The 23,843-nt window shown below is 45.0% G+C and overlaps 1 protein-coding gene across 6 annotated transcripts in view; it reads left to right on the top strand.

Moving 5' to 3' along the window:
- Positions 1-23,843, top strand: part of RALGAPB (Ral GTPase activating protein non-catalytic subunit beta) — a 2,501,232-nt gene that overhangs the window by 873,664 nt on the left and 1,603,725 nt on the right. For all 6 annotated transcript variants that reach the window (XM_069652125.1, XM_069652127.1, XM_069652128.1 and 3 more), the window contains one exon: positions 15,656-15,857. In XM_069652125.1, the coding sequence (XP_069508226.1) occupies positions 15,656-15,857 (202 nt within the window). The remainder of the gene's footprint in view (positions 1-15,655; positions 15,858-23,843) is intronic.

The raw sequence follows: 23,843 nt of genomic DNA on the forward strand, positions 1-23,843 counted from the left end.
GTTCAACATAATTCACAGTAGAAGTACTGTGGTTATCTTCCCCAAGTTCAAAATAATTCACAATAGAAAGGCTGGGGTTCCCGTGCCCACGCTCAGAATGGTTCACAGTTTTAAGAGGCTCAAAAGATTCCCAATTTCTGGTTTTCACCTTCTGGTGGTTGACCTGCATTCAATCCAGTTTTGGAAAGAATAACCATTTACTTTATTTTAATTCAGTTCAATTTTCAAAATTGGTTTGTGGGTTTTATAAAGTTGAGCGATAAAGATTTCTTTTTATTTACACCATTGAAAAGACTATTTCGCAAGTTGGAACCTTTCAGAACTGTCCCCTTCCATTTCTCAGGGTGTGCGATCCCTTTAACACTTCACATGTTTGTTAATTCATTAAACAGTTTAGACCGTCTGCTGCTTCTTTCAGACCTGTGTGACCACTCCGCTACATTGTATACTTGAACAATCACTGGTTCCTTCAAAGCACTTGTGCTCAGTTTCACACCGGGTTTCCTGGTCTCTGAAACTCACTGGCTTCCTTTGCAGGCTTCTTGCATACCTTGTTGGACTCACTTCAGTTTGGTTGCCTCCAGGTTTCCATTGTTATGCCCCTGAGATACTCCTGTGCTCTCACAGCGTCATGGGAGAAAGAGCACTCTGTTTCTTCATTAGAAGGCTGGCCCCTAAGCATGCCGCCTTCTCTTGCCTTGAGGTTACGACACAGAACGCCTGTTCTCACTCCGTGTCACGGATGGCACTCTGTAAAGAGTGGCACAGGACACCCAGGAAGGGTTTTGGGTGGTTGTGCCGAAGTAAGGTGGACAGATAAGTACACACACAGCTGAAAGTAATGAGAACGAAGAGTAGGCAAGTGTAGCAAGGAAATAAGGTACAACAGAATGGATTCCCTCTAGGGGTGTATGCAGATATAGGAAAAGAGTATTCCACGGACCTTAGGAAAAACTCTAGCCTTCTGCACAGTTTGCTATAACAGAGGCCCTCGCTGATTGCTCATGGCTTGGAACAACAGCTATGGGTGTCTGTAACACAGAAACGAGACAAGGGAAAGGGCAGAGGTTGCCTGAAGGAAACCAACAGACAAGCTCTGTATAAGGGGTCTACTAACAGAACAAGAGAAGACACTAAGAGACAAATACAGGAAAAAGGAAGTCGATAGCAAACTAGCAGAAGGAAATGAAGTGAAAGTCGTATAACAGGATTGGATAGGGATAAAGAACAGAGGGTTAAAAACAAGGAAGAAAACAAGGGAGCAGCAGTCCGGAAACAGGGGGATTGCAATAACTGAAAGTAAATAAGTAGGTGAACTGTTGAGGATAGCAGAGGACTGTAGGGTACAAGGTTGAAAGCTCAGAGGAGCAGGAAAGCAATGAGCAAGCCCAAAGGAGGAAGGGAGCCCAGAGGGAAAGGGCTTGGGGCAGCGGAGTAAAGCAGGCTGCACGGCAAGGAGCCCAGAAGGGCCAGGGCCGGCCAGCAAGGAGTGAGCCCAGAGGAGCAGGGCCGCTGACTGTAGAAGGCTGCAGAGGACTGCAGAGGGCTCCTAGGCTGGAAGCCCAGCGGACAAAGGCTGTAGGTAGAAAGCAGCGGAGCGTGATCAGCTGCAAGGCAGGAAGCCCTGAGGACAAGAGCTGTTGACAGCGGAGTGAAACAGGCTGCGCGGCAAGGAGCCAGAAGGGCCGGGCAGCAAGGGATGAGCCCAGAGGAGCAGGGCCGATGACTGTAGAAGGCTGCAGAGGACTGTAGAGGCTGCTAGACTGGAAGCCCAGCGGACGAAGGCTGTAGGTTGAAGGCAGCGGAGCGTGATCGGCTGCAAGGCAGGAGCCTAGAAGACAAAGGCGGAAGGTAGCAGCTGAGCGTGATCGGCTGCAAGGAAGAAGCCCGGAAGGGCAAAGGCGGAGGCTGGAAAGCAGCAGAGCGTGATCGGCAGCAATGCAAAGAGCCCGGCAGGGCACTAGATCCAAAGCAGGAGTAAGGAGGAACCGCATACAAAGACCCGTAGCTCGAAGCAAAAAGGTGCTGCAAGGACTCTTAATGCAAGAGACTGAGCCCCTGCAGGCAGCGGCTTTTATACCGGCCTGCCCAGCACAGAGGCAGGCTAATTGGTTGCATCTGGCTCAGCACACCTGTAGGCAATAGGCCACCTCCCTCTCTGTTCCTGAGCTGGTGTAAGCAGAGCAAATCCCTAGGGCTTCTGGGGATTGTAGTTCCGAAGATGACCAATAGGAATGGCCAGGAATAGATGGTTATAGCCAAGTGCATTGTGGCAAGTGTAGTTTGTTGGGAAAAATAGAAAAGCACCAAAGTCTCGCAAATGGGAAATAAGGTCCATATTGCTCGCCAATGTATGCGCCCATGGTGCAGGCATGACACTCCGTCCCAGATTGGACCTCCAGCCTCTGTAGTCCCTGGTATTCCGACCCTCGTGACACGGCAGCTCTGAATCCAGCGGCTCACAGCAGTGACTCGCCTTTCTCTTCCTCCCCTCTGTGCTCTTTTGGTTTCCCACCTTTTATACACCTGTGGTGTGTGTTTGAGCTGCAGGTGCGAGTCCTCTCTTTCAATTGCCTGACTATAATTGGGCTTATTAGTGTGACATGCCTGATCTTTCTAGCGGTATTCTTTTGAGGCTCTCTTCCTCATCTCAGTACTAGAGTGGTGTGTTTGTATGTTGGTGTGTATGCCTCCTAATCTCTTCTTCGTTCCAGTATTAGAATGGCATGACTGAGACAAAATAAGGGAAGCCGGTTTGCAATTGTCCATTAAGGCTGGAGAAGGATTGGGTGGTTGTTATTAGGGAAAGAGGAATACCATGTCTCGCCCAAGGGCCCCTCACTCCCAGTCCCCAAGCACCCTCCACCCAGGTGATCCTCCCTCATTTGTCCTCCACCCAGGGTTGGGGACTAAAAGTGATGGCCTTTCCCTGGGTACCTGCACATAGGATCCATGGGAAATAGGAGTGAAAGTACCCTCAGGTTTCTCAGTCTTCCCTATGGAAGAATGCAAAACCATGCTGAGACGCATGTGAAGTCTGATGTTTGTGTGGAACATTTCTCCTCTCTATATGGGGGCCCCATAGCGACTCCTATATTGGAGCAACACAATGCTCCTTTTCATGTCTCCCTGAAAAAAGTTGCGGATGCTATTGTTCAACAAGCATTTAATTGTGCGCCCTGGCCCAGACATACTTCTTGTGGATCTCTACAAAGTATTGTTGGATCTATGGGCTTTAATGCATTTCTGGAATCAGTGAAAAATGCCATTAATTATCAATTTTTATTTAAAGGAGTCAGTCGGCTTATAGACCAATATCCCTGTTGGAGACATCATTCAAAATCTTTGGCCACATAGTAGTGGGACACATTGAGGAAGGGATTTCCTCTAATTCAGTGCTCTCTGATATACAGTATGGTTTTACACCAGGTGTGGCCCTGAATCTTTATCTGAGGGGGGGAGCATTATTTGTTTGGCAAAGGTGAACTGATGTACTTGCCACTTATGGATCGAAGTGCTGCCTTTGACAAGGTTAATAGATCTAAGCTTTGGGTGGTGCTTGTCTCTGTCGGTTGGCCTACAGGGATACTGAGATTCCTGCGGATGGATCACACAAGCACCCAGGTGTATGTCCGTTTTGGAGAGCAGGGTAAGTGTACAAGTTTCTTTGATGTAAATCTAAGTGTCTGCAAAGGATGTGTCTTGGCCTCAATCCCTTTTACTTTGTTTATACATTTTGAATCGAACGCAGACTATCTGCGTGTGGCTAATAAGGCTTTTCCCCTGCTACCCTATGCTACGGTTCTTATCGCTCACACTTTAATGGCGTTGCAGAGGTTGATTAATGTCTATATAGATTTTATGGTTGATCTGGATTTGAAAATTAACACCCTGAAGTCAGCTGTCATGGCCTGTGCTCGGGGACGTAAGAAGAAAATCCCAATGCAAGAGATGCAGAGCAACGTGTCTGTAATCCGAAGGGTATACAAGTAGGATTATCTGGTAAATCGTTTCTCGGCAGCATGGAAGGGTGATGCCCATATAAACAAACAGTTAGCTAAAATGAGTTGGTCACTGGGGGAGTGACCCGCTTTATGCATGTGTCTCGGGGGAAACCACTGAAACTGACAATGAACGTCTGTAACACACAGAAAAGGGCTGCAACTAACTATGGGCGCTCTCTTGGCTGTGTAGGTATGGTTAAATTGCTAATCCCATAGGAAGAACACTTTTTGGGTGGCTTATAACTTCGCTCTCCTTGGACGAATTGTCACCAAACTTTGCAAGTATATGGCCCACCCTGAATTTTTTTTGCGAACTTTGGTGAGGTTTGGTCCACGGGGGGCAAAATTATAGGGGGGGTCCCAAAACTTCTTTTTTTCCCATAGACTGAATGGGGGAAAAAAGTTTGCTCACGCCTACAGCCCAAACCGCTGGACGGATTTTCACCAAATTTGCGGCAGGAGCAGCAGCGTGGTCCCAAAAGCATGCTTTTGTACATTTGATGAAAATCCGTCATAGTTTTTTTTAAAACGATCAAAAAGTAGGTCACAAAAACTAGTGATATCCATGTCCGCTCCGCGGGCACACTTTCCTGTTCGCTCCACGGACAGTGTCCTTATTGGCTGAGTAACTCGAGCCATGTCCACGGACATGCAATGTGTTCACTGATTGGATGGTGAGGAGCGTGGAGTGCGTCAGATTTTTGGGGAACGCCCGCCATCTTGTATCTGCGGACATCCGCAGTTACAAATGGTGGACAAATACAATTTTGGCAAGTGTGTTGGCGTGCAAGACTGTTTGGGGAGGGTGGGTGAGTAAGAGATGGGTCACATGTTGTATTTATTTAGGTGGCAGGCACCCCTGTTGTGTCGTTGTGTCCGTGGGCTGCCGCGCTGTCCGTAATTAATTAAAATGGGGATGTCCTAACGACAATATACCTGTCCGTACTGTTCGCAGGCAAGGTGAAACTGTTCTAAGAACACACACAGTGTCCGGGATGTCTGCAATTAAACAAAAATGGAGGTGTCCCAAGGAAACTATACCTGTCCGTACTGTCAGGGACACAGGTTAAAACTGTTCTAAGGACACAAATGGTGTCCGCGGACATAAGAAAATTGCCCATATGGCATAGTTAAAATGTTTGATTCTATGGGTGTGATATGCTGCGGTGGTTGTGGTTCTATGTTACATGTTTATAAAGTCAGGGACATGATAGTTAAATTGCGCTACTAAAAACCTATGAAATTCAGAAAAAAAAACTTTGTTAAAAGGATGTTATGGTTGTTGCGCTACTAAAAACCTATGAAATTAAGTAAAAAAACGTTGTTAAAGGGATGTTACGGTTCCAAGTAAAACCGAAAAACCCCCTGAAATTTTCTAGTTATGGTAAACTAAGCAACCATAACGTCCCTTTAACAAAGTTTTTTTATTGATATGTAGAATAGCCTTGTACCACAGTATAAGGCTGTTGGAGTGCACTCCAGAAAACGAACCCACGTGGTGATTCCACACTGGACCCAGAGTAGCAAAGAGACCAGCAGTCATCCAAACGTCCAAAATGTTCTTTAATGAAATGCCATGGACATGAGAAAGATGTGGACAACGACGCGTTTTGCGGCAAAGGAAGCCGCTTGATCACGATGAGGGTGCAGAAACAAAAGAAGTCCATTTAAACCTGTATATTCTCTATGGGATACATGGATAGATTGTCAAAAACAATGGTAGCCATTTTTTCCCCACAAAATCCGCCATGTTTGAAAGTGTTTAAACCCACAGTGGGTTACCTTAAAAAACATTGAATTGCATACAATACATTTGTTAGGCAGATCCAATTGGCTGGCGATATATCGCCTTTCTCAACATGTAAACCACACATTTTAAACTTCAGTAAGTGTCCTCCTGTTGCACACGTTACGTTTATAAATGTATTATTAATTTTGTTTATAAAACGAATGTGTGATTTAAAGTGTGTATTAAGTCAGGTCTATATGTATATGTATTGCTGCGTGTGTCGTGTTTATTAGTCTAAAACACGTTTGTCTAATGTCAAAGAACACGCTGACAAAATATATATATATATATATATATATATATATATATATAGACACACATTTTTTTAAACTTTATTTATTGATGGTCATGTCGATATTCACACAGTACAATAACTTTCTCAACAGTGCAGTGTAATTCCAACAGTGCATGTACATATAGGAATTACAAGATCATGGCGAAGAGCAGGGGAAACGTCATTATCTGATATCATCTTGGATAAGAAACATCTGAAAGGGGTCCATATATCTTTGGGGCGATTTGTTACAGGCATAGTCAATAAAATTGTTCCTCACATTAATTTACAAATGTCTATTGTCGGAGGAAATCGTCAGTTCGGGGTGCATATGGGGCCTTCCAGCATTGCAGTATACATCTTTTAGCAACAGCGCATGTCACATTGAACAGCCTTCTAGTGGTTTCAGCCACCTTACCAATGTCCCCAAAAAGATATTTCAGGGGAGTGAGAGAGACCGAGATTTGCGTTATTTTCTCAATAATCTCACTCACATTGTTCCAAAATACAGCGACCAGAGGGCATGCCCAATACATATGAAAAGTATTTGCATGTGGATCCCCACATTTCAGGCATTCCCCCGAGCAATTCTCTGTAAACTTGGCCATTTTGACAGGGGTGTAATGTAGTTGATTAAGGATTTTAAATTAAATCAAGCGTAGGCCAACATTTAAAGATACCGATTTTGTCAATTGGCAGTATTTGCGCCATTGTTCTTCACTCATTGTTGTACCCAGGTCTGATTCCCATGTTGTTTTGATGGTGTTCAGGGATGGAGAATGTGTTTGTATTAGGGCATACAGTTTGGAAACCCCCGTCCTTGCACCATCCCCGGATGTTATAGCTCGTATGCACTCCTGTGTGGTAGGTTCCTAAGGGAACATTGGCTACCTCGCACTGAAAGCAGCCCTCATACGGTGATATTGGAGCAGTTTCAGCTGTCCTCCCACAATAGTATTTACAAAATCATCTAGATTTACGTATTTGCCCTCAGGGTACATGTCCCACATCTTTAACTGTTTATCCGGGTCCCAGGTTCTCTCCAGGGCTTCATCAAATGTAAGGGAGATGCTGGGGAAGCACCAGAGCGGGGCTTCGGGATCATAAGGTACATCTACATTAATTATTTTATATATCATGGACCAAGAGAGGACAGTGACACTAACAGTATCGTATCTACAGGAGTCTTTGTGGCGTGTACTGAACATGACAGAGCGAAGATCATGGTCGATGCTGCATATTTTTTTTTTCCGGGATATGTGTAGCGTTATCCTGTGGATTATTCCAATGTTTAGCGAATTGGGCCTGTGCCGTTAAGTAGTAAAGTTCGAAGTCTGGTGCAACAATGCCACCAGTCACGTATGGCTCCACCAATTTGTCTCATTTCATCCTTGCAGCTACCCCATTCCATATAAACGAGATGGCCACGGAATGTTGCCAAAGTAGTATAGAGGTTTGGGAAGGACCACCATTTTTAGGAGTGCTATACGACTGTATAAAGAAATGGGAAAGTTTGGCCCATATTTGTTTTATAGTTAAAAGCTGTAGGAAATGTTCATGGTTATCTACATATAATGTTTGTCTCTCCTTAGACACGACTATGCCTAAATAGCGAACTCGGGCAGGTGACCATTTGAATGCACTGGTATTTGATGAGAATTCAGAGGTAAGGTGGGAGTGGGAACAATTCTGATTTAGAATTTTTCATGCTGGGTTCTAGGTTCACTTCGGGGTCCCGGATATAGAGGAGTGTGTCGTCCACGTAAAGTGATATAATTTCAGGTGGGCCAGTCATTCTGATGCCCCTGTGCCCATGGTTTTTACGCACAAACGCAGCCATCGGCTCAATTGTTGGGGCATAGAGTATTGGAGAAAAGGGGCAGCCTTGTCTGGTGCCCCTACCCAACAGGAATAGTGCAATAAGGTATGTTTCGTGAGGACTCTAGCCCCTGGGTTGGTGTAGAGTAGACAATCACATCTTATGAATTATGGACCCAGTCCGAAGCATTCAAGCACAGATAACAGATACTCCCAGGATACGGACTCAAATGCCTTTTCAGCGTCTAACGCAGTCACCGCTGCCTTCTGTGCCATAACCCTGAATAGTCTATGAAGATTGAGGACTGTGTACCGCATTGGAATAAAACCAGATTGGTCCCGGTGTACCAACCTGGGCATGTTTAGGAGAAGCCTAGTCGCGGGGACCTTGGCGAATATCTTCGCATCTGTGTTGATTAAGGAAAGGGGTCTGTACAAGGACATGTCATGGGGTGGACGCCTCGGTTTCAGTAATAGTTATTATGACCTTGCGCATCGACTCGGGGAGTATGCCCCGGTCCATGGCCTCCTCCCATACGTTTAGCAAGATGGGGGTTAGCTCTCCATGCTACTCCTTATACAATCTAATGCCCAGGCCATCCGATCCAGGGCCTTTCCCTGATTTCAGGGCTTTAATAGCCTCTATTTCTTCTCGGGTGATTGGTAGATCCAACAAGGATTTAGCCTCTTGGGGGGGGGGGGGGGGGGGCACTGTGAGTTCTAGTCTATGTAGATTTTTAGCCATCTCCTGAGCTGACTTCTCATCTCGATTGGAGTATAATTCTGTGTAGAATTGCGTCAATGATTCCCTTATTTCTTCCCCTTGTGTCACCACCCCGCCATTTGCTGTTTGGATGCTAGCGATAGGGTTACAATAGTTTTCAGCCTTCAGCATGTTAGCCAGGGACCGTCCAGCTTTGTTCCCCTCCCCGTATCTGCGTGCTCCTATGAGAGTGGCCATGTATTGTACTTCCCTGTCAGCTAATTGGTGGAATTCACTTAATAGTTTATTAATGTCGGCTAGTGTATCCCTGCTATGTGTACTACTGTAATTCTTCTCAAGTTCTCGTAACCAGGATTCTACCTGGCTCAGTTCCTTCCTAACAGATTTAAGTAACCCAGTGGTTTTGGCCGTAAGGATACCCCAAACCCAGACCTTGAAGGTTTCCCAAAGCGGTGCTTGAGTGTTAACAGAGTCTTTATTAATGACGAAGAATTCTTCAATCTCTATATGTAGGGATTCGGTCACATTGGGGTCTATGAGGATAGCAGAAGGCATCCTCCAGCGCTTAGAGTGTCGGAGGGTGGGGAGGACATCACATAGTTCGAGCAACAGAGAGACCGGGGAGTGATCCGAAAATGTGCATGGATGAATATCACAACTCACCAACGCGTTTGAGAGTAAGGCAGTCAGGAGCCAATAATCGATCTGAGATTCAGAATCATGTACCATAGAGTAATATGAGTATTGTCTGACTAATGGGTGAAGTGATCACCAAGCATCTATCAAAGGTAACTGTAACAATATCTTATGGAGTGTATGTGTCACGACCCTCGCCCAAAACCCCCTCTGGCAAACCCATTGGCCAGGTGGAGTCAGGACTCGGGCCTGTAGAGCCTGGCATCCTATTCAAAAGCCCTCATGGGGCCAGTCCTGGCGCCTATGGCGCCAGGCTCATACAACGTGAAAAACAATGTGCTTGGGAACTACTTTATTGTATTGTCAGCCAACATGGAGGCATCCACATAGCTTGGTTCCTAAGAACCAAGCTATGCGGTCTAGTGTTTTGGGTGTGGTAGCCTGGGACTACTTTACCTGGACTATTTTGTTGGGGCTATTTAAACTACACCCAAGCAAGACAACACGCTTTGCGTTACTTTGCAGCTTGTAACGTGACGCTCACCATGTCCAGCTATTACCTCGAACCTCGGAGAAGCAGAACCTGCAAGGAGACAAAAGGAACATCATTAGCAGCAGCATCTTACCTGCAGTCTTCATCTTTAAACACTCACAGCTACTGAGAACAGCTTCCTCGAATCTGCATGCCTCCCGGACAGAACGCCCTGAAAGAGGAAGATAGAGGCAACTTTAAAGAAAGCAGTAGAGACATTTACAAATTACGAACTGCTCAAAAGGCTTACCTGGCTGGGCGCTTCTCGGCTGGCACCACTCCGGACATTCCACTCGCGCTGAAGAACACTGCGACCTACAAGGAAGGAAAACACAGGTTAGCAAAGGCAAGACTTTGCTGCGCATAGCGCCTACTTACCGCATCATAGCGCTCTTAATGACCCATCATTTATCAGCGGGGCTCAACCAAGCCAGTTCGCCGGGCTGAAGCGCTGCATACCTAAGGGAGAAAAAAGAGACATTTTAAACAAGGAAAGGCATGCAGGATAGCAACAAAACTAAAGAACAGCAATAAGACCCACCTGAACAATATCGAATGGGCCGGTGTCAGTGAAGTAACTGGACCGCACTCGCCCATGAAAGTCAAAGCGCCCCTACAAAGAAGGCAGGACGGAGAGCCTAATTCTACCACAAGGCAGAACCTTCGCTGCAGACCACATCAGGGCAAAGCTGAGAAACATACCAGAGAGTAACCCGGCTGGGTGGCGTCCCTGTGGATACCAGGTGAGCGTAACAGTATGAGCAGCTTTCGTGAGTGTCCAGGGGGTATCAGTTGATCTATCCAGTGTAGTGTCGAGAATCGTATTAAAGTCCCCTCTACCCAAAGCACCCATGTCTCATCCAGTGGGATTAGCATATCTAACACAGCCTGGTAGAATTCTGGGTCGTCTATATTGGATCCGTAAGTATTCACCAGGATCACTGAGTGCCCTGCTATTTTCCCCCAAACCAGTACGTATCGTCCCAATTGATCTATTTTACTATCTGTATACCGGAAGCCTAGTGACGGGTGGATACGGGTATCTGGCCTCTCTGGAATTTTCACTGTAGCATGGGAGCGGGCCCCAGCTGGTAATAAAATCAGCATTCACTTTCTGTAACACATGGGTTTCTTGGACCATCAATATGTGCGGGTTGTGTCTCGTCACGCATGTACCCACTTTCTTTGCTTTACTCGTATTGTTGAGGCCCCTTCCATTCGACAACAGCTTAATTTACAGCCCTATGTCCATAAGTGTATTAAGTGCCATTTGTGTTCATCATGTTTATCATCTTTCTGTGCACTTCTAGGTCTAGTAGTGTTCATAGCGACATAACCATTTGTTTTAAAACTTTTAACTCCCACCAACTCTGCCAGCGTCCCACACCCATACCTCCCCCTCATCGGGTGTACCAGGGAATGACCATTGCACATCCCACCAGCTCCCCCCTCCCGCACCATCAACCCCAACACAATTTTTCCCCCTGAACTTGTGGAACCTTCCGGAGGTGCGTGTGCTGCAGCTCCATGACTGCCACAGCTGGCGCTACCAATCCGGCTTAACTAATAATATGGATCGGTGCCACCCATTGATGTCGCTTCCAGAACACATCTATGGATATCATAGTCTGCGACATTCAGTCCGCCAGATCTCCCCTTTCATCATTGGGTTGTGGGCCCATGTTCTGGTCTATTCCACAGTAGTGTGGTGCTAGTGGTATAGATGCCTCAAAGTAGTCCATTGCTGCTGCAGAGTTCTCGAAGAAGTGTGCTCTGCCCCTGTGTTATATCTGCATTTTTGCTTGAAAAATTAAGGCATAAGGAGAGCTACTCTTGTGTGGTTGCCCCATTGAAGTATTCACTGGGTTCTGCTGGTTTCGTCGTATTAGGGGCGTATTTTCCTTTCAACAACGTTTACCAGTACAGCTCAATCAAGGATTGTGTGGTCCTCTTGTATCTGAATTCGCAGCACAGCGAGGAGACCTTGTTCCCAATTTGAGATTCACCATCTTGTGTCCGGTATCGGGAGGATCAATATTGAGGTTTCGGCGGTTACGTGCCCTTCGGTAGTGTTCTGGTACCTTCTTGTTCGAATCACACCATGTGGTGCGCTCAACCAAGCAGCTCCTGCCGGTTTCAGTGCAACTGTTTGGTCAATTCCAATGGTCTAGTCCTCTTTGTGGATAATGTACCTCTTATACTACACTCAGGATAAAGGGATGGACTGTGCTCTGCAACTATTTTATGAGTTATGCCTGCTACATCAGCTCACCCGCCAAGATGCATGCCACGTTTTATATCCCAATATTCATCGTCTCGTTGAGCTCAGAAGTGCTACAAAGTTCCCCACCACACTGCACACCAAGGGTCCCCTCTTCCTTCTGGTGGGATCCTCCTCAGACTTTTTGTCTGGGGTTTTGTGCCTTTATCAGGATGAGTGGCATCCATGGTCAATGTGGCATAGGATATGTGTCAGTGATTAGGGCGCTATCCTAGCTTGTTACATACTGTTATAATGGGTGTGTTTCGTGGGCAGGTTTGCACATTGTGTCAGGGAGCAGGCAGCAACGAGTATCACTCCTTACCCGTTGTGTTCGCAACAGCAGGCCGGATAATGTTGGCGAGGGTCCCGTCTGTGGACTCTCCAGTCGCGTCCGGTAGTTTGTTGCCTCCAGTCCTAGTGAAACAGCACAGGGAGTTGGGCACGTGAGAATCTGCAACCCGTTTCTAGTTTCAAATTGTTGGTTCCGGTCTGATACACAAAAATCAAATGGTAGTGTTTTGACTAGAATGGGTTATTCAGAATTTAAGAATGGATTGCGATCTCCCACGTCTCCGGGACTTTATTTGTTATATCGGGTCATTCATTAAAATGAACGTAGCTTGCAATACGTCGTGTCTACCGTACAGCCATCTGATTTTAAATTTCAACAATGCTGCAAGGCCTTCGTCGTATCTTGTATTAATGGCTTCCTCTTCCAGCCAATAGGATCCACGTCGAGTCGTGTGTGTATAAGGAGTGGTATCTTGGCCTGGGTTGGGGGCCGCTGTCGCAAGTGCATTGTGTGACACTTGCCGGAGATCCGGTGCAGCCTCCACTGTCTGCTCAATCAGGTTCGAGCGGATCTCGTCGCCACGTCTGTGTGCAGAGTTTGGGGCATAGACAGTGAAGGGGTGTCGCCTCCGGCCTGCTATGTTTCTCTTGCAGCGGAACGGACAGTGCTTATAGAGGGCCTACCTCAAGGTCACCCAATCCGCCTTGCTCCATTTTCCGTCCTCGGGCCTGATGGCGTGGCTCGAGGGGGGCGGGTGCAAGGAGGATCGTAGCTCAACCAGCACGTAGCCGCGGCGCCTCCCCCGTTATTCCAGCATAAGTTGGGGGCCAATCGCTGATGCTTACTGTGATCATCCCCGCTTGCAGTCAGGTTGCTGAAGTAATTCTTCTCTGGGGCCTCAGCAGGAGTTGGTGCATATATATGTTCCCAGACCGGGGCTTTGATGTTGAAGGACAATGGGATCGAAACTGCGCGGTCAGGCGGGCGTGGATCGCCCGCTGGGGAGGGAGGCTGTTGAGGGGGCTGATAGGTTTGTCTCCCGTACAAGGGATATATTAGAATATTCAACCGTCTTGGGGTCGTGCGGCCCTGGGAAATACTTTGTATGGTATTGGGTGGTGTGCCAGAGATCTTGATAGGCTCCTCCTCTTTCACAGCCTATAGTACAGCCTCCTCAGTGGATTCAAGTATGAGCTGCGTGGTTCTCGCTGCCAGCCTTCGCAACACATCTCTCTTGGTTCTCCCTTTCAGCACGGATATCTCAGGCACTTCAAGTCGGATTGTTTTGCAAGTTGAGTCGGATGTTCTTCGACCATTCATAAGTGAATGTGGCAGCAGGTCTTGTTGCCGGGCAGCTACGGTACGGCTATTTTTAAGTAAAGGATCTGGTCCGCTTCGGAGCTCTATAGCTAGGCAGCCATCACGTGCGTGCACAACAGCGCCCCCTCCAAAATATATATATATATATTTTTTTTTTATTGCTTGGCTTGACGAACTCGGCATGTGCGGCAAACTAAGGCACAGATGAGTGGTATCTGGCCCCATTACTACACTGGCTTCGTATATGGTCAACTCTGAAGGCATTTGTAACGCAAGATATTATACAGGCCCTTCTACAGAGAGGATTGGAGTAATATCCCCTGGTTACATTTTATTAATGAATGTCTGAGTTTTTAATGCTTTAGGCCTTTTTTTACTGTCTGGTTTGTTGAGTCAGGGTGTTAGGGATGTTTACAAGAAGAACTTTGTTTTTTTTTGGTGAAGGAGAGGCCTTTATCCACAAAGATCTTATTGGATTCTAATAGGAAACCTATTATTCTGACTACTGTAGACTGCTTACAGCCATATTTGACCTAGAGTAGCAGGACAGTGGATTGATGGATTGTTACGAGAACCTGTTTTAATTTTGTATTAAGAGCTAACACAGTTGGTTGGAAGGGTTATGTGCAGAATGTCAACAGCCCTTATAAGTAGGCAGTTAAAGACCATCATTTTATATTTGTTGTGCCCATACTACTCTTTCTGGACAAAGCAAACGCTTACCCCTTTACATTTCGTACAGTGTCGGCCACCATTGGTTTTTCTCCTTCAAGTAGATTCACCCTTTTGTGTGGCACTTCTCTCCTATTTTAGGAAAGCCTGGCGTGCAAGGAGGCACTGTCTGGACACCCTTTCTGAATTTGCTTGACTTATTCTTAACTCAGCAATATTTTAATTTATTTTTCTTGTTTGTACTTTTTGTGATTTTGTATTTATGTATTTGTTTGATGGATTTTATCCGAATAAACATTCTGATTTTGTGTATATTGCATCATGCAGTATGCATGTCCGTGTAGGGATATCAACAACATTGTTTTTAGTTTTTATATTCCAACAAGTTGCCAAACCCCAAATACGTGTTTTTTATTGTGCTTCTTGAGTATCATGCTGAAGATGTGACAAATGAATTCGCTCCTTGATGTATTGTATTTGCTTGAGTCAAGTATTTTTATTTATAACCAAGTTGTACATTTATTTTTAAATGTCCTTCTGTCAAGCTATCTTAATAAAAATGTTTGTTGTATACCACAGTGTATTTGTAAGTTCCCCTCTCTGTGCTTCTGATACAAATCTGCACAAGAACCATTAATAAAACAATATTCTCATTATTTCGCTGCACTTCCAGCCAAAGTAATCCTGTTCTGGATGTCCAAATATGCAATAACTGAGCGAATCCCCACTGTATTACTAATAGCTTGGTTGATGTCTTCACTGAACCTTGCACCATATTGTCCCTGACCCCCACAAACCCCCTGTCCCCACACAAAAAAGTCAATAAGAACATTTTTTTCTCAGGATGGAGATAAAACTGGCTGCGTTAAAACATCTCTTTCACTGTTCATATGTTGCACATCCTAAATTCCATAGTAGATTAACAGGTAGACCTAATTTTTCAACATTTTGTTAATACAAAAAGCTAGTCAGAGGAGAGCATTGTTGTCACATTTAACAGGATAACTATTGTGAATGCATTATATAATCGACAACTAATGGGAAGGAAGGTTTAAATGCAAATATTTATTTGAAAAAAGTTCAATACAAACACTCGGCTGACAAAGATTTCCTTCAGACTTAACCGATTAAAACTGAAGACATTTTGTTTTGAGTATAAATGAAGCTGGACTTGTTTTGTCTCCAAAAAGTAATTGACAAACACATTTTAAATACAGCTTAATACATATGTGTGGCTAGCTCGTAGAGGATCAACATACTAGGCTAAATCTTTATTTCCCATGAGCCTTTTCTTTATCCCCACACTGATAAAGCACTTTTTCTCTCCACAGCTTTATCGACTCAAGCAAATGTGGAATTTCGACGGACAGCATCACAACTATCCACAGATACCATGGTATCTAATCCCATGTTTGATGCCAATGAGTTTCCAGATAATTATGAAGCTGGAAGAGCTGAGGCATGTGGAACCCTCTCTAGAATATTTTGTAGCAAGAAGACTGGGGAAGAGATACTGTCTGCATATCTCTCTAGGTATTTCTTTTTAACTACAACAGACATCTGTTTTTCCATGATTTCAGTTGTGTTGCCAATGTGTCATTCAGTAGAAGGAAACCCCCAGGATAATTGTTATGAAATTATCTTTGATTCTTTAAAGTCTCTTTAAATATGTTATTAGGAATATTGTATATCTGATATTCCAGCCTTGAATGTCCTTGAGAGTTGTGAGGGGAAGGAGGTATGAAGGAAACCACTGAATCTAGCCACAAAAGCTATGGTTATACAATGTATGTTGGTCCTGAATGCATTAATCTGTTTTTGGGTGTTTCCCCATTTGTTTTTCAAATCAACAACATACCGCTAAGTAATGAGGCATCATTAAAAAAACATATCACTTGCTACATAAGCATGTTGCAGATTATAATCAGCTTTAGTAGTTGTGTGGGTACTGTACCAGTGTCCCACAGCAAAGCTCCAATGTATTTGTTATTAAAATTCCTTTTGGATTTTCAGGGGGAGAGGGCTTGAGATCTGAGTGCAGTTTATCAGACGTGAATCTGCCAATGGAGCATGAGTTTGAAAATGGAGAACCTCACAATCCTCTCTCTGGCACGTCATACGTATTCCCTAACTTTCTTCAAAATCTCAGTTCAGTTTAAGTGGGGGCAGGTTTGCAGGCCATGAGGCATTGTTCGGATGGAAGTCTAAACTGTGATTCACTACAAGTTTCAGTTTATTTTTTACTTTTTCCTGCACAGCGCACATCCAGGTCCTCATTGGTGATGTAACTCAATGCTTATGCCCCTAACACTCCCAAGACAGGGCACCTCTTAGTCTGTTTCCACTAGCAGGTTAACCTGCTTATGACCTGTGTTTACTTATTGGCTCGTGACAGCTGTTTTTTTTATATTTTAGAAGCATTTGCAGCCATTTTATGTCCAGGGAACAATACTTATTTCCCTGAAATTCCACATTAAAATGGTAACCCGTGTTCAGAATTCTAGAGAAAAACTCTAACAAGGCCTCATTTACATTGTAAGCATTGGAATAGTGTGTGCCAAGTATGGGCATGGCCTTCTTAATACTCCAAGTTGGGAACTTGATGCAGCCATGACCAGATCTGGCCTGATATACGAGTGGGTGTTTGGGATTCCCTTCCAAATCCACATCTTTTTTGTTTGCTGGGAGGAAGCCTTGGAAAATTTGTGTGGCAAACACTTCCGATTGAGAGGCTACCCAATATTTGAGATGTGAATTGTTGCCTGATTTTATCAAGCCCCCAAGATCTCTCAGGACTGCAGCTATCTGCAAAATAGTTTTATTTTCCATTTTCTTTTTATTACTTTTTCCATACACAACTATAGCTTATAGTGGAACAATCTCACACAATGTCCATCTATTAGAAGTCAATAAAGATCCTTTGGATTGATATACACTCTTTATGTCCATATCCTCTGCCATCAACCCCTCTGTGTTACACTTGTTTGTCTTGGAGGAGTGTATCTTGGCAAGGCCTGCATATAAACTTAATATGGAAAGTGAAGGTCTACAATCCCCAAGGAACGAAAAGATGAAAAATGAAAAAAAAGGGTTATGTGGTGTCTTCAGGTTACATCTCTCTCCCGAATCCCCTCCATTTTCTCACCTATCGTCATCCTATTTCCCTGTCCTCCCAGAGCGCCAAACTTTGGGAGTGTGGGGTAGGGGGGGGTAGTCCCTGCTGCCCTCGCTTCTTCCACCCCCTCTCGTGCTACTAGCTATTTTCACCTCTGGTTCACCTGTTCACCCAACCATGAGCCCGCTTGTTCACCGGAAAGGTTGCAATTTTCTACAGGACGGAGTAAGATTCTGGGTGCATTTTGTGCTTCTCTAAGAATGCCCACCACTCCTCAATAAACGTCCCCACATCATTGTGTTCCATGTATGTGATTATGTGAGTTTTCCATCAGGAAAATATTCTACACCTCCAACTACCACTCAGCCCTGTCTGGAAGGAAAGGCACTTTCCATTTTTGCGCAACCATTATCCTCCCACTATCCTCCCTGCCCTATGCATCCGTGGAACATCTTTGACAGCTTCACTGGGTCACGGGGCCACCTTTGCAAGATTTTGAAGGTATGCGTTATTGTGTTTGTGACCAGGTTCCCATGAAACGTAATATTTTAAATGTGTTGCCACAGTTTCTCCAGTGGCCCTTGCCCTAATTCTTTCGTCCACTGTTCCTTAGATCTGGGGCTGTCTGGAGGCTCCGTAGCACCTTATAAATTTTAAATATCATGCCTTGCCTTCTCTGGGCCTAATTCCAAACATATTCCACCTGTGTCAGCTTGTGCACTAACTTTTATAGATGGGTAGCGAAATACATTAAACTTCTCATGCCCCAATATGTCACTAACTTATTCATATTCCCTAATCTTGATCTTGATAAATGGTTGGTTTACCCTTTCTAATCCTGTGTTCGACCACTTCTGCGATGCGGCACCTCCAATTCTTCCCAGATCTATTTTTTCCCCGCACACAGAGCTTGTGGGAGGCAGGCAGATGGATACATGTTTGTTTATTTTGTCAACTTTCCATAGAATCCCCACCACAGGATGGTTTCTTACCTTTCTCTGCTCTTTTCTTACTGGAGTCCATAGTAAATCCTTTACTTGTTTTAGTATGTGCCACACAAGTCCAATGAATCTGCAACTCATCAGTCACGTGTTCCTGAAAGATCTGTAGCTGTACTTTTCCAGGTTGGGGAGCCCATAGCCCCCTTCCTCCATGGGTAGGGAGAACATTGTTCTGCCTAGCCTTCTTCTGACCCCATATAAATATGTTTATCTCATTATTAATCAACCTAAGGAAGAAGTGGTCTGGAATCTCACTGGGAGCATACTGAACAAGAATAGGACCCATGGCAACAGGATAATTTTTACCACGTTCATATGCCCTAACCATGAGACTGTTAATTTGCTCAATCTTTCCAGGTCGCCACTCAATGTAGCTAGGATGAGTTAATAGTTAAGGTCACTTTCATTCTAGGGTCTGTTGTATAATCGCAAGATATTGTCTATTATCTCTTTCCAGCTTCTTCCCTCCTATATCTCCCTTATGTCCTGCATCCACCCCAACTCCTAGGGAAACAATTCTGATATAAACTAATCAGATGTGGAGATGGGTACTTGTAGTCAATACTACTGCATTAATTCAGTTCCTGAAACATAGTAAAAACAATCTGTCCTTTTTTGTGACATAGTTTAATGGTGCATCTAAAGTTTTTCTTCTAATTGAAGTGGCAGGAAACAGCAGCCAATGCATTTCAGACATCTGTCCACCTTCAGGGCTAAAGCTACATTTACAGTACGTGTCTAGCAAGTAATGTTACTATATTGATCGCACTAGTATTTACAAGTGCGAGAACCCGACATGCTCTGTAAAAGATCTGTTGCACCAACTATCTCTAGGCCTAATAGGTAAAAATCAAGTAAAATATGTGTAAAAAATGTAAACCACTTGTAATCAACACAGGTTAAGACTGTTCTAATTGCAAATTATAATGTGGACGCAACACCAGTTATGTTGTGCTCCATGTTACACTTATTTTGTCTGCTGAATGTCTGTCACACCAGCAGTCTCTATGACTGATAATCAAAATTCAAACTAGATATGTATAGATACTGAACCACTCATGGTCATTTGAAAACCAAAGTAATATCTGTTCTTAAAGAAAATATGTGCCAATTTAGTACCTGACACATCATAATCAAAACGCAGGGATGAGTGAGCCTGAAAGAATGAAATTCTCCACGTTACTGAAAGTTCGTAAACGGTGCTACCTAAAGTGGTAAGGTAATGACTATCTAACGATTGCAAAATACTCACTTACAGGGTTTTGTTTGTTCTTGCGGTAGAAGCACAGATAACAGAAGTGTAAGAACCTGCTTCCTTGTCACCTACCATTTTATAAAAGGTGCAGGATACTCCATCACGGGTCATTGGAGCCGCATGTGTGACGTCATCGGAACACGATGACGTCGCTGCGTCCATGTAAGCACGATCTCATTGTGGCAGTAAATAGTAGTGTTTGTAATATTACAAGTGTATTGTGTAAACAATAATTAACTATTGTCATACATGCACAATATAAGCTATTATGGCTATTTGCTTTGAGACCTACCAGTACGAAAACATTTGTACTGGCATAATCCTAAACACCTATGGTAACCTTGTTATTCGCCCAGTACGCAATTGATCTTTCATTTGATCATGTTGAGTAACCATATCATTCCTTCATTAACTAAGCACCTGACTACATCTGTGTGATATAAGATCATTATTGTGTGCTATATATGGCATAGACCTTCCTGGACCCCAAAATGTTTTTATGTACTTGTCATGGTAAACATTTCAGTGTTGAGCTTCCTTGAGCTCTGGATAGAGCGACTAACTCCAGTAGCAACATTGTAGGTACAATCACAATGTAACGTACGAAATAGCTATGTTCTTTAGTCTGTACTCATACAAACAAAATTATAAAGGCATAGTACTAGAGACCTGTAATGTACACATGTTTTACTCAACCATCGTAGATGTTTCCTATTATCATTAGCTATTCCCGGCGTAACATAAGCCGTTCTAGCATATCTTAAAGTTCAATGCTGGTTGGTAATTCATAGGGTCACTTCTGTCCACCTTTTTAAATATCGGAATTGCCATTGATCGCTTCTAGGAAGGGCTTGTAGGTCCCTGTGACTTATTAATGGTCATTGAAAAGGCTAAAGGTATCGGATGGATAGAGAGGTATGCATGGTATAAGAACAGTATCTAAGTTCCATCAATCACACAGGCCACTATGACGTGTCTTTGTAGACTCCTAATTGTCAACCTTGTTCTATTGCAGAGTCCCCGTCATGGCATAAGATTGCGTAGTAGCATAATTATAGCACCTACTTTCAGTTTCAGTTCGTGAGGAGGCATTCTTCATACAGCATTTTGCTTTTTAGAGACTGAAACGCTAAGCCTATGATTAGCTTTTTATTGACACTGGAACCACTGTGCCCTGTGTGAAGAGAAGTGGGGGTGGAAAGAAGTAATTTAGGAATGTTTGCAATAGTGGAAGGTGAAGGTGACTACGTAGAACCGTGCTAATTCTGTTTGTTGATATGGTAGCTGTTGTTGAAGTGGGTGCACTTTGCCATTTGGACAGCAGAGGGCAGAGAAATTGCATCAGCTGAGTATGGAAACAGTGATGTCACTGCCACTAAATACACATCCCAAGGTGATGAGTCGAGGTCGTCGACAAAAGGCCCAAGTATGGCGTCAAGGGGGAGGTCTATTGAATCCCAAAGACGGGTTTCAAAAATTGCCTAAAAATGCGGCGCCAAGATGTCTATCACAGACCGGTATAAGATCAATCAGCGGCGTTGGTCCCTATCAGAGTCCAAACTACACATCAACCTTTTGGAGCTAAGGGCAATCAGACTAGGGCGGAAGGCCTTTCTGCCCTCTGTATGGGAAAAGAATGTCGTGATAATGACGGACAACACAGTGGCCATGTACTAACTCAACAAGAGAGGAGGTGTAGAGTCACTACCAAAGTGCAGAAAAGCAATTCAGCTCTGGTTCTGGGCAATCCAAGCAGGAATCTCTGTCGGCAGTTCACCTAGCCGGAGAGGAGAACACGGCAGCAGATGCTTTGAGCACGAAGAGCACAGTCTCCCATGAGTGGGAACTAGCTCAGGAAGTCCTTCAAGAGATATTCACCCTATGGGGAACCCCTCAAACAGATCTATATGCGACCGGGATGAACTGGAAGTGCGAACGGTACTGTTCCAGGGAATTTCCCCCAAGAGGAGCTCTAGGAGATGAGTTCGTGGTGGTCTGGGAGTTCCCACTATTGTACGTGTTTCCTCCAATTCCTGTCATTCCTCGCGTCATCAGGAGGTTGAGAAAGTTCAAGAAATCCATAATCCTAATTGCCCCAGATTGGGCCGAAAGGACATGGTACCCGGACCTTCTCAACATGTCCATCTGCCCTCCAATACGTCTTCCACAAAGAGAGGACCTTCTCTCGCCTGAAAAGGCTCAGGTTCTCCACCCAGAGGTCAAGACACTCAACCTTCACGCATGTTTTCTGAGAGGCTGAGGTACAAGGATTGGGACCTCCCGGATGAAGTAATGGAGATTTTGCTTTCAGCCAGAAGGCCAGCAACAAAATCCTTATGCCACTGCAGTTGGAACAAGTTCTGCATCTGGTGTAGAGCAAATGATGTGGACCCCTTTCAATGCGATACACCTATGGTGTTATCATTTCTACTACGTTTGACAAATATGGGGTTCCATATTGGAAAAATCAAGGGTTATCTAGCAGCGCTTTCCATATTGAAGCTTTTTTTTTAAATATGTTTTTATTTTATCTCAACCAAACAACATTACAACAAAACATAAATAAAACACTTCAAACAACAAAACCAAACAAACAAAAAGTAAGGCACTGCAATCCCCGTCCCTCCCCCCTATGAGCCTGTAGAGTGTCCGCCCTCGGTGTCCGTTCCGTGCGGTGGGGCCTCATCGCTCTCAAGTCCAGCCGAGGCTGATCCCGCACCAAACAGCTCAGCTAACAACAACTTCCATGCCGTGAGAGAGCCTATTTCTTCCCCATCCCCTGCCATACTGCCATCTTACCACGCTGTCGTTTCGGCATCCGCCCATTTTTGGAGATCCCGCCACCAGACCTCCACTCGCGGCTTGTGACATTTCTTCCACTCCATGGCTATCCTACGTTTGACAAGCACATAGGCCAGATCTTTAAGTTTCTCAACATGTCGAAGCTTACGCGCCCTGGGATACCCTCCCAGCAGACAAGCCCAAGCTGAATCCACCTTAAGTGTAACACCCCTCCCTGCCAGCCTCCGCGCCACTTCACCCCAGTAAGTTGCAATCACTGGGCACGCCCAGAACATGTGTATCATGTCTGCATTCTCTTCGTTACACTTGGGGCACGCCTGGCGCCCACTACCTAGGAATTTGGAAATTCTAAGGGGGGTCATATATGCCCTGTGCGTAATATAGAGCTGTATCTGCTTGAACCTGGCGTTCCTCGATACCTTTTTGTGGTACCCCAGGGCGCGCTCCCACATCCTATCCGACATCGGGGCCCCCATCTCCGCTTCCCACTCCAGTCTAAGGTGCCCCAAATCCTTCCCAACCTTTGTCATCAACATCTCGTACAACCTAGAGACCTCGTGTCCACCCTCTGATGCGTCATACATCGTCTCCAGCGTGGCATCCGGTTCATCGGCCAAAGTAGTTTCGGGCCACGTGCTCCGGACCTCCCGGACCACCCTATGATATGTTACATATTGACCCCTGTGTAGTCCCGACCCTGCCTCCAGTTCATCAAACTCCATCAGGGTCCCATCCTGCCAGATGTCGCCCATAGTGATCAATCCCACTGACTCCCAATACGTCCGGATAATAGTTCTCAGCTGCCCGTCCACCTTTGCTAGGGCGATCAGAGGGAACTGCGGCATACACGGCAAGGGGTCACCCATCATCCGACAGGCACGCCGCCATATATTCCTGCCAAGGGCTAGCATCTTAGGACGCTCTCTCATCCATGAGCCAGTCACCCAAATCACCTCCCGCAGATAGAAGGGGGAACAGTCTTTCCCTAGCAGCCTATGTTCGGGGGTCTCTTCATCTGAAAGCCACCTGGCCACATATTGCAGTTGCGCCGCAATATAATAGGCCTCAACGTTCGGCAGCTTCACGCCACCTTTCTCGTAAGAGTTCTGCAATTTCCATAATGCGACCCTGTTGCGCGTGCCGTGCCACAGGAAATTCCTACACACGCTATGTAACCTAGCGAAAAACTTCCTAGGTATCATGTACGGGATGTTATTAAAGTAATGCAGGAGTCTGGGCAGCACCACCATTTTAAGCATAGCTCCGCGACCCATCATAGCTAAAGGCAATCTTTCCCAGAACCTCATGCACCTCTCAATCTTTCCCACAGCTAGTTCAGTGTTATA

This window comes from Ambystoma mexicanum, chromosome 3p (genome assembly GCF_040938575.1).
Source record: "Ambystoma mexicanum isolate Mex_15411 chromosome 3p, UKY_AmexF1_1, whole genome shotgun sequence".
In the NCBI taxonomy this organism is placed as follows: Eukaryota; Metazoa; Chordata; class Amphibia; order Caudata; family Ambystomatidae; genus Ambystoma; species Ambystoma mexicanum.